Source organism: Acanthochromis polyacanthus, chromosome 3, assembly GCF_021347895.1.
Source record: "Acanthochromis polyacanthus isolate Apoly-LR-REF ecotype Palm Island chromosome 3, KAUST_Apoly_ChrSc, whole genome shotgun sequence".
In the NCBI taxonomy this organism is placed as follows: domain Eukaryota; kingdom Metazoa; phylum Chordata; class Actinopteri; family Pomacentridae; genus Acanthochromis; species Acanthochromis polyacanthus.
In genome coordinates, this window is record NC_067115.1 from 21545651 (window position 1) to 21557223 (window position 11573).

General features: G+C 41.3%; 1 protein-coding gene across 2 annotated transcripts; it reads right to left on the reverse strand.

The window, feature by feature from the left end:
* Window positions 1-821: 821 nt before the first annotated feature.
* lyl1 (LYL1 basic helix-loop-helix family member) lies at window positions 822-7892 on the reverse strand. Of its 2 annotated transcripts, none has more exons than XM_022190613.2 (5): window positions 7553-7892; window positions 7216-7459; window positions 4469-5296; window positions 2865-2962; window positions 822-2145 (listed from the first exon to the last, which is right to left on the reverse strand). In XM_022190613.2, exons 3-5 carry the CDS (start codon window positions 5215-5217, stop codon window positions 1598-1600), a joined length of 1395 nt encoding a protein of 464 aa, XP_022046305.1. In that variant the 5' UTR covers window positions 5218-5296; window positions 7216-7459; window positions 7553-7892; the 3' UTR covers window positions 822-1597. The 2 variants fall into 2 exon arrangements, with proteins under 2 accessions (XP_022046305.1, XP_022046306.1); XM_022190614.2 differs by having other exon boundaries at window positions 822-2142; window positions 7553-7891.
* Between the last annotated feature and the right edge of the window lie 3681 nt (window positions 7893-11573).

An 11573-nucleotide genomic window follows, 5' to 3' on the forward strand; every position in this document is an offset into this window, starting at 1 on the left:
CCGTCTTCAACCACATCCACCCTGATCTTCCTCAAACTCAACCGCACACCTACATTTGTTGTTGTCACATAATCCCTTTTTCTTGCTCTTTATGGTTGGTCTTTACGTAACCACATTGTGCAAAAACATATACAATGTTACTAGTTTTATATCAATTCATCCTAATTTTTGTTTCTTGGTTGTTTGTGGTCTCCAGCTGTGCATTTTATTATCACTCTGGTCAGTCATGTGGAAAGCACTTTGAATTCCTCAAACCTAGTTGAAACGGACTTGGATTCACTTCTTCCTAAATTAGTTTTTCCACTACTTCATGGAATAATGATGAGGGGAACAGCTTTGTTTTCCATTGTCGGGATTTTTCACTAAATGTCAGTGAGCACTTACATCCGGCTTCTTGGTGTCACATCACTCACAACATTTGTTTTTTTTTTTATGGCTTCCTTGTTAAAAGCACCATTATCAATCTGTCATTCTGGTGAAAAGCACAAACAAACATGCTGCTGCGTTTTGACTATTCAGCCCATAGAATGTGTGTTGACAGGTTTGTTATGGTGAGCTGTGAACTTATGCTCACATGATTTATGTGCACATCATTGTTCAAAATTAATTTAAAAGAGGTGCATTTGCAACTATGATAATCCAAGATCAATAATTTAGCATTTTCTAATTTGTCACCTGTTTAATGTGATCTCCTCACTAAACTTACTGAAAACTTTCAGGATTTGTAAATGCTCCATAAACTGAGCAGAAAAACATTTGGATGTGTTGAGAAATCATGCTGACAAAGAGCAGTCTTTGGAGCGCAGTAAGAGGATGTTAAATAAGGAACAGCAAACTAAAACACACTTTATTTCTGTCTGGTACAAGTGTGTCACAATGTCAGGGTGGAACCATAGGCCCTGCTTCACTGACAAAAAAGGACAGCAGGGACATTGAAAACGGCAACTTCAAATCAAGAATTCATGCCTTGTATTTGTCTGCAGGCACAGTAAAGTATGTGGCACTCTTAAGTCACCGTAACTGTACTGAGGCAATGCTGATTATTAACACGTAAACTTCATAGATAATTAAGACTGGAACAAAGTAGCAGACTTTTAAATTATCGAAAGAGGACAAATTGGAGATTTGAAATTTCATGGATTATTAGAATTTTATTGACACAGAAACAGTTTGAAGCTCCAAAAATCCATTCTGAGATTATCTAAAAATGTTTCTTCTTGTCCATCAATGTATAATGTTTAATAAATGATCCTTTTCAGCTCATTTTGATGTAAAAGGCAAACAAATTGGTTTGCATGTTCTGTAAAGTTTCATGCCTCAGTCTGCCCCACAGCACAGTTTGGTGTTTTAATAAAAGACACAACCTCACACTCAGTGCTTTCATATTACTGGAAATGACACAGGGACTGTCAAAACTGCAAAATACCACCAAAAATCCATGTCTTACTTATTCACACTACTTTGGACTTGGTCTTGGAGCTGTGGGTGATTGAGGAGAAAACCTCACTGGCTCCTCCAACACTTGTGGATCCTGTACATCGGTGTGACATTTAAACTTCCAGCGGCTGCACACCTCTTTGTGTGCCGCATTTTGGTGTCACCGCTCATCATTTGTGGCTGCCACCATCCTTATCTGACCCTTGACCTTTCCCAGAATGCCATGGGTCACCAAAGCGGTCTTAGTTCCAAAGCTTTCCTCGCTGTCCGTGTCTCCATAGCAACTGGACGTTGCAGGGGAATTAGCCAGGGCGATGACCGAGTCGGTCGAGTCTCTGTCTCTGTGGGCTGAAGCCATGGCGGGACGGGCTGATACCGGCAGTGCAGAGTGGGCTGGAGGTGGAGTGTCGCGCTGGAAGAGAGGCTTTAATTTGTTGCTGTCCAACCTAGCTGCAGTGCTGTCCTCCTCAGCGTCCTCTTCTGCTGAGTCCCTGCCCTTGTCCTGGTCCTGGTCGTTGAGCAGAGTGACCAGGAAGTTGATGTACTTCACAGCCAGACGGAGGATTTCATTCTTGCTGAGTTTCTTGTCAGGTGGGTGTGTGGGGATCAGTTTTCTGAGCTCGGAGAATGCCCCGTTCACGTTCTGCTGTCGCCAGCGCTCTCGACTGTTGGTGAAGACACGACGGGCGAGTTTCTGAGGAGGGCCTGCTAGACGTACAGAAACACTGGGTAAATGCACAAGACCTTATCAAGCAAGTCTATGCATAGTTAGACCCAAACCAACAATGATTTGGTCCTTCAGCAGTAAGGAGTAGCCAAAACCTGATTTCTCCATGAAATAGGTCTTTATCATATCACTCTCACACTGCATTGGGTTCTGTTATTTCCATAAACATGGATGCTGTGGTTTGTTTAGTTTCTTTTTGTAGTTTTATCTTAATATACAGCCGATTCCACAAATACAGCCTATAGCCAGAAATGAATGTTTTTCTGACCGTTACTGAAAATAGATCCCCAATGAATGCATGTTTTTCTTCCATTTTAAAACATTGCTTAAAAAATTACAGTGCAGAGTTGTGTTAGTGTAATATTTACACTTTTTACAATAAAAATAATTGTGATCTGTTTTAAATTATTTACTTCTTCAGCAGAAGCAGCCTCGGCTTTGAGCTGGAAGCCCCAGATGGTGTAGAAACAGAAAAGCACTGAGGGATGGATTAACACGTTGTTGAAGTAGGTTTTTTCACAGGTTGTGTTGGCAGTAAGACAAATACAGAAAATCTCCAAATGTATCCCTTAAATAATTCAATTTGCAGCAATTTCTCCAACACAATTTGAAATATGCAAACAGGAACTGTAGCTATGTTTTTACTGGTGTGATTTTTACTTTTTTTTTTTTTTTTTGGTTTTGTTGCACAGAAACTCACAATCATTGATCTCCATCTCAAAGTGTGACGAGGGTCTCCTCTTGATCCGGCTGTTGTTGATGACACCATAGCTTCCCCCTGAAGGACTCAGGTAAGAACTAGAGATAAAAACACAGAAGAAAACAATTTTTTTTAACCACACTCTCAACATAGATGATAAAATGCAACTCAAGGTAAAATAAAAGAACAAAACATTTACAGACATATTCGGTTGCTACGGTATCTTTTCTCGTAAATGATGCTCTTGTGAGTGAACAGGAAGATGGTAAAAGCCATTAATGGAGTTGTGATTATAATAGTGGCGTTGACTGAGTGTGCATGCAGAGATTCAGCTCAGTCTCATTAAGCCTGGTTGCTCGTTGATTCTACTTCAGGGGGATGAAATAGATCAATGCTTCCTGCTACAAACAAACCAGAGGGAAGAGGGGAGAGAGTCTTATTCCCAGACCGCCATGACAGATGGGTACGCCATAGATGTATCCACTGTGAAAAAAGTCCCACTTTTTACACAGAGGGTGCTCTTCTGTTACACTGCGAGAAACTGTGTGGAAAATCCTTTTTGGAGTAGAGAATAGATGAACAGTAGGAGGGCTTTGATTAAAGACCGCAAATGAATGCCTTTCTTCATGAGACTCAGCTAAGAGTTGCCAATTCCTCGAGCACAGAAAGAACTTTAAGAGTTCTGTTTTGTCGGCTTTTGTCAGTTTAATGACTAAATTTAGCCGTAATTAAAACTAAATGTATAGTTTCAAAAGCGATACCTTCAGGTTTTGTTGGCACTAAATGCGCACAAAAAACTTGATTCAACTCGTGTTCAGTAACCAAATGTTCTGTTGAGTAAATTTAGCGTGAGAAATGTGAGGTCCCTTTTTACCAGCACGCATCCTGCTGTCATTTTCACATAACAGTGCTGTGCAGCCGCTATTAATCATGATGGGAAGTCATGAAATCCCAGCAGTTGAGGTTTCATATGAAACAGAAACTTGGCATTGTTACCCACGAAGAGGCATCACGAATAACATCTTAGGAAACTGTATCATAGTAGATTTTATCGCTTGGTTGTCCACATCTGCTTGCAGGCCAGGTGACAGACTCTGTGGTATATTTGCTTCATAACTGTATACTGAATGACACTACATTAAGAGTTGTAGCTATTAGATTTTCCTTACATGCACATGGCTGCAATGAAGCAGATTTTCCATCAAAAACATTATTTAGAGCAGTTGGTGGGTCAGTACTGTCTGCAGATGCTATTGTATAGATTTTTTTTGCTGATATTTTCTCATGAATTAATCAGCTTTTTGTTTTTTATTCAGTAAATATTGCTATTCTACTCTAGTCTTGCTTTAGCTTGCATATTTTATTTCAATTAGACGTCATACTTATATCTTATTGCTTTTCTACTAAGCACTGCATTTCTTCTCTTATGTCATTTTATTTTTCCAGAGCATTATCTAGTACAAGAATTTCCTGCTAGATTAGTAATCTTGTCTACTCATGAAACAGACTCAGAAGAAAGAAGCGCCTAATTTTAAGAGGTCATAAGGCAAAAGAAGTTGCATATCACGGTGCTTATGGATGAATTCACATCAGCCTGATCTTACCTTGTGAAGAAGGGGTGAGCAGGCAGGTACTGTTGGGTCAGGAGGGGCCCGGGAGAGGCAGCTGAGGGGCCTCCAGAAGCTCCAGAAGCTCCAGGACCGACCACAGGTAGGCAGGTCAGCTGGCTGCGGCGAATGTCCCCATGAGGTCCGTGTAGGAGGTTAGGAATCGGGTGGAGGGCAGTCAGAGGAGTGTTCGGCAGTGGGAGAGGGGGCTTGCTGTGGCCCAGGCTGATTACTGGGATGTGGGGAGGAAGAGGAGAGGATGATGCGGATGAACGGAAGGTTGTGGTGGAGGCCGGAGGGGCCAGAGGGCATGGGGACGTCTTGGCTGGTGCAGGGAGCAGCGGAGGTGGAGAGGAAAGAGTTGGAGACCCGTTGGTTGAAGCAGCAGGGGCGGTGGTGCTCTTGGGCCTCCTTCGTGTTTCCTCTTCCTTCTCCTCCATCTCCATGACGACGAGCTCAGGTGCAGCAGCTGTGTCCGCCTGGTGATTGGTCGGTGCAGTCGTCGGGGTGATGGGGGACTGAATCGAGCCGGCCGTGGGGACGTCCGTGTGTCTCCTGTACCCTGACTTGTTAGGAGGACGTGGGCTGCTGATAGCATGCGAGGATGCTAAACTCTGGCTCTGGAGGGGACTGTGCTGCTCCACGGAAGCACAGGATGGTGAAGACGCAGAGGAAGAGGAGGAAGATGGGCGAGGTAGGTCGTGAGGTGAGGCAGGTGGGCCTGTGGGGTTCAGCTTCTCCATCATAGTGAGGAAGTCTCTGGAGGAAGCTCTGTCACTGTCAAGCTCTTGTTCCTCTCAGCTGCCCAGCGTGTGCGTCTGGTCCCTGTGATGGTTTTATATGAGTTTGAAAGTCAGTAATGTGTTCATGTCCACCACCTGCAGCTACTCATGCAGAACCCTTTAAACCTCTCCTTAGCCAAGTATATGACTCTTTTCCATAAAGGGGATTTAGAAGTCTTTAATTTCTCTTCCTTTGTTCTGCTTCCCTGCAGAATTTGCAATATTTTGGCTTTGCTACTTCACATATTATGTACATTTTCTGAACTCAAATCCAGCAGTTGCTCTCAGATTATCTAACTATAGATTATCTGTTGTCCTCTGATCCAGGTCTAGTTTTATTTTTACAGCCCAATATCACAAATTGCAAAGCTGCCTCAAAGGGCTTCGTAAAGCTTTGTAGCACTCTCTACAGCATATGAAACCCTCTGTCTTTAAACCTCTGATTCAGAATCGGTAACGCCTGCCCAAAAACCACATCGTGATAAAATTGCTACCCATTTTTCACACATCTGATGGCTGTTGTGCAAATGTAACTGTAAAGTGCATGTGAGTCTGTATTTATTCACTTAGTAACATACGGCTAAACAAATGTTTTGCAGTCTGGAATAAAAGGCTGCTTCTGCGCTTTCGTCTCCAGTGTGCCGTTTGACGTGAACTGGATGTCTGTATTTTTCTCACAGTACATCCTGAGTGGCAAATTCTGGGTTTTGAATAGGTCTCCAGTGGAAGCTCTTAATGAGTCTGTCTATCTGTCTGAGTGTATTTTGGGGATGTGAGTCAAAATCCTTTTTAGGATTCAAACTGTCCCAGGTTGTCGAAGATTGGATTGATATCAAAGGGTCTGCTGAACAAAAGAAAAAGAAAACAAATGCACTCAGGATCTATATTGGGTGTATATTTAGCCAGTAATAACATATGAAAATGTGCTCAAAGGTCAGTTTGCACAAAAGCAGCACAGCAGCTTTGTGCTAAAATGCAGTAGTTGTTGAGCTTTTCTCAGTGAAAGCTTAAAATCTGAATTCTGCAGCTTTTACTGGATGCTAGAACACTGGAATTGAATTTGCTCTGTTACCTCACCAAGTGCAAATAGAAGCAGTTTGTACTCTGCTCTGCAAAGCATAATTTCTCAGGTTTTGCAATCGCACATGTTCCTGTTTTGTCTTTTCTAGTTGTCATGACTTTATTTTGGACAGTTCCGTCTTTCACAGTGATGTATGTGGACGGTGTTTGGAGGTATTTTCCAGCCATATCATTTTACAGCAATGTTATATTTATTATCAGTAAAATCTTCCATAGAGAAGCTACATAGAAATAGAGGAACAGATAAATATTTAGCGGCAAGACTGAGCTCTGCATCGTCACGTATGATGGAAACAACTACACACATTTTTTTAAACATAACTAATTTTGCTGTAATAGGCCAGAAACAAAGTCAATTTAGGACCCCTTATTATGTTTTTTTTGTTTCACAAACAATTATATTTAAAAAATGGTGTAAAATATGCCATTAAAATCTAATTATTTTTCCATTGTGCTATTATTTTATTGCACATATGTTACTTACATGTTACTATGTTGCTGGTTTGTATTATTGTTTAGACCAAATGCACAATATATTGTATATTTACTGTAAACGGTGAACTGTCTCAAGAAATATTCTTCAGTTAAGAATTTGTGAAGTTAATAAATGGTCGTCCAAAATACATTACTAATATTATTTTTCTGGTTTATTTTATTTACTACAAAACCAACATAATTTATTATTAACAACACAATTATATGCATTGCAAGTATATTATAATCAATGTCCCCACATATGTACAGCATATGACAAACGGCACAATTGACACTTTTATCACATAGTCTGTATTATTATTTAAAATAACAGTTACAGGCTGAAAACCACCCATGTGCTGTGTGAAGAAATAAAACCCCAACCGATAAATAATCTTGAATACTCACAGATACATTGTGAAATCCCGTGCGACTCGTCTGTCTCTCTGTCATGCAAAATCCGTCAGAGTTGAAGTGATCTGCGAACGCACATGTTGTATCTGCTCAGTGTTTGACGTCTGCTCCCTCCTCCTCCAGGTTGCTCGCACTCAACTGCAGCTCCTGTCAGCGTCCGTCTGTCAGCTTCTGGGGTCAGAATTGGAACCGAACTGTCTGACGCCCCTCGAAGGTCTCCTGGCACTCAGGTGAATCCCTGAAAAAATTAAATATAAAAGTGAATTAAAAATAATAAACGGCAGCGATGAAGACGTGAAGTCAAAACGAGGTTGAAAGGCCGAAAGCGTACATGTTTGTATTTTGCTGGAAAGTTGCTCCTTTGAACGAAGACGTGCTCAAAGCGTGGAGAGGGATGGTCTCTGCCATCCCCCCCTGCCCATATGTCACTCTCACTTCGCTCCCTCTCTTTCTCCGTCTTTCACTGTCCTGTCTATCCCATCCCTCGCTCTCTCTCTCTCTCTTCGCCAAGAAGACACAATGCTCTAGTTGGTTGCCAGAGTTCTGGTACTGGCAAATGAGAGGTGGGAGAGAAAGGGAGAGAAGGGGGGAGAGAAGGGAGGGAGAGGGAGGGAAGAGGGGGACCATGTTGCAAGGAGAGTTTTCCGCTCCCTGCTGGACATGAGGATGTGCTAGTACAATATGGTGGCTGCTGATAAGAGCCTCAAAAGCTGCCTGTGGCCTGTAGATAAGGAACCTCCACCACCCCTCCTCCTCCACCAGCAGCAATACCAACACACACACACACACACACACACACACACACACACACACACACACACACACACACACACACACACACACACACACACACACACACACACACACACACACACACACGTCGACATGCTTGTACGCACACACACCATGCTAGACTGGTCAGTCCCAGACTTTGAAGGCACCTGAACTGTTTCCAAGAAAATGAAAATATCTGCAACTGTGCTTGTATCACAATATATTTAACAGACAACGATGCACACATGCTTATTCATGCATGCATCTATACAGTATACATATATAAATACACACATACAGTGAGTGTATACATGCGTACACCGTGCCACAGATAGCTCAGTCAGTCACTTGGGGAATCACCTCCTGAAATAGCTATTGTTTTAAATGTCTGCCATTTAAGTTTGTTCTCATATGCTGATTATACGCAAAACAAATACCCGATGGTATGCATTTGTGGCCCGTAAAGGTCACATTTAAAGGATTTGAGATTAATTCAGTTGATTAATCAACTGACAGAACATCAATTCACACTGAAATTACTTATTTGACAATTGTTTCTGTCAAAACTGACAGAAATTGGCTCTTTTGAGTCTCTTAGATATGAGGATTTGATCTTTTTTCCTGGTTTTGAATTTAGATTTTGGACGGATGCTTTTAAAAACTTTATTTTAATATGTCAGGTTGGGCTTTTCCCACAATTTTCCAGGCTAGACAGAACAAAAAAATGTTTAATTGAGAACATATTTAACAGTTAATAATTGGTTTGTTTGGGCCCTAATCTCCACTCGCTTATTCATATCTGCATTATAAATGGTGTTTATTGTTGGACGTGAGACAGATTTCTGCTCCCTGGTTTCTGCTATGACATCAGAGCCCACCTGTGTCACCAATGACCAACACACACGTCGTCATCGTGGCAACTTTCCTCTCCAAGAGCTCCCGAACTTCCTTCCTCAATCTGTCTCAGCCTTTCTCCTCTGCGCTCAGCCATTCCTGTTCACTTCTTCCCAAACTCTCCCTCCCTCTCTCTGTCCGTGTCTCTCTTTCAACCTCAGGGTCAGCACTTCTTTTTACATTCCCTCAGTCATTTCCTTCTTAGACAGACTCAAACACAAACATTATAAAGGCTTTACAGTATCGTGACCTTCAGGGTCCTGGGAAAGAAAATAGTTTGCTGAGCAACCGCGCAACAAATCTGTCGTCACCTTCAACTTCATTATCGCCATCATTATTTTTGATTGTAGTCATCTTTACTACCATCATCACCATGATGAACAATAACTGCTGGGTCTGAATATGCCCAAATAAGAATGTAGAATCAGAGTGCAGACAGTGTCATCTATTGGCCGTCACACTTTTTTGCGTCCGACAGCTGTGGTTCCAGTTGATCGCTCTGTGTGTGCTAGAATAACGTTGTAGTGGCACCGATGTGCCTGCAGATGCTGCATGAATTTGCCTGAAACATATAAAAAGCTACACAAGGGACAGACAGAAATCAGTTGGGAATTAGCTTTTCCTGTGCTTTGTAGTCCCCTTCTAAAGTAACGTGATCTAATACTTTCACTGCTGTATTATCAGCAAAGTTTTAGCTTTTGAAAAATGTGTATGTGCTTGTTCCTTTCAAAGCTTTGTTAAAAATGTGACACATAATTTTCCTGTAAATGCAGCTTTGTTTTATTTAGTTGACTGTGCTGAAGAGAAATATAATTACATGTCAGGGGAAAATACATAAACTAATGAATATAATCACTTTAGATGTGGATATTGTTTTATTTTCTACAGTTATGTCTACTATGACATGTTCACATGCATGGAAGGACAGTTTATATACATTTCACTGTTTTATAATAGAAAAGATGCTATTTGACAGAATAAAAATTCTAAATCCCGTAAGAAAATTCTATAACCTCACACTGTTCTATTGTTACTTAATTTGTAAACATTTTTACAGCTGCCCGTGTCCATTTTTTTTCTCATATTTTATGTTCCTGGAAGCTTCAGATTATGTTTGAAACGACAAAATGATAAGTCAGCCATAGAGCTTATTATAGTTTCAGCTCAAACAAATGATAATATGAATGTAGGGTAAAGGCAGATTGAAAATATCTCACTCCAAAGGGTTTGAGAATGCAACTTCTAATTGCTTTACCATTAGTAAAAGCAGTTTCTCAAAGTTTGATGTCTTGTTTCCCCCCCCCCAAGTCTGTGCTGTTAGGTAAATCTGATAAAACCACGTAAGCCAGTGAACAACAAATCAGTTTACAGTTTGGGTTTCCCCTCCTTAATGTAAAACCCTGGCTTCTCGTAGTTCTCTCAGGAGCAGACGCAAGACGGATTGTTACCGCTCATTTAAGGCCCTGTGTGGACACTCAAACTGTAAATGGGGAATAATAATAGAAACAAACGATAACAGACAGCTTCCGCTTTTCCGTTGAGTGAGGAAGAAATCAAGAGAGGATTGTTTTAATCTCAGAGCGGTGCTGTCACGCCCTCCTCCCGGCCACCTTAAAATACCCCGCTCAATAAAAGGAGCATCGATGGGGGAGCCTTTGAGCAGCAGTGAAGTGTGTGTGTGTGTGTGTGTGTGTGTGTGTGTGTGTGTGTGTGTGTGTGTGTGTGTGTGTGTGTGTGTGTGTGTGTGTGTGTGTGTGTGTGTGTGTGTGTGTGTGTGTGAGAGCACCTGCAGAAGCATTGATCTCCCTGCTTGGCCAGTGAGCTTCATGTAGGTGAGGATAGGAAAATTCAAATCTTGTGGCCAGTAGTAAATACCTGCTCAGTCAATTTGACTGATCTAAACCAGTGTCTTGCTGCAGATGTTAGTGTGTAGACTAACAGAATTAAGGTTAGGCCACGAGCGTTCGAAACTGCAAAACTAGTCAACTGTGAGAAATGCAGCTGAGCATTAGCAAGTCATTTTGACAGAGCCAGGTGGAAACGGAGACGCCACAGAGAGCATCAACTTTCATTTCACCCTGCTCGGTCACAGTGAAAAGGCCTTCACAGAAGAGTTTTCTGACAGTTATGAAGTTGATGGTTCACATTTTGAAGCACCTCCAGGCTGTCCTGTTAAACCAGTTGTCCAAACCAATTAATTACCTTGTACTGAAGCTGCAACAATTAATCAAACAGCTGCCAACTATTAAATTATTTGCCTGTCTTTTAATATAATCGATTAATCAGTTTGATTTTTCTTTTTTTTGACCCGAAAGGGCCAACATTTTCTGAATCCAGCTCCTTAAATTTGAATGTTTTTTGGGTTTTTTTCCTCTCTATGACAATGAACTGAATAGCTTTGGGTTGTGGATTAAACAAAACATTTGAGAAAATCGTCTTAGGCTTTAGGAGACACTGGTTGACATTTTTCACCATTTTCTGACGTTCAGTAGCTCAAACGATTAATCAATTATTGAGTAAATATTCAACAAAGAAAAATAACCATTAATTACAGCTCTGCTTTATTCTGGGTCATCCAACGCTGTTCTATCACTAAACAGAAGACATGCAGATGAATTTCACTTTGTGTGACTAATCTTTTGAAATGCATTTTAGCAAGATGATAATGCCTCAAATTCTTGACT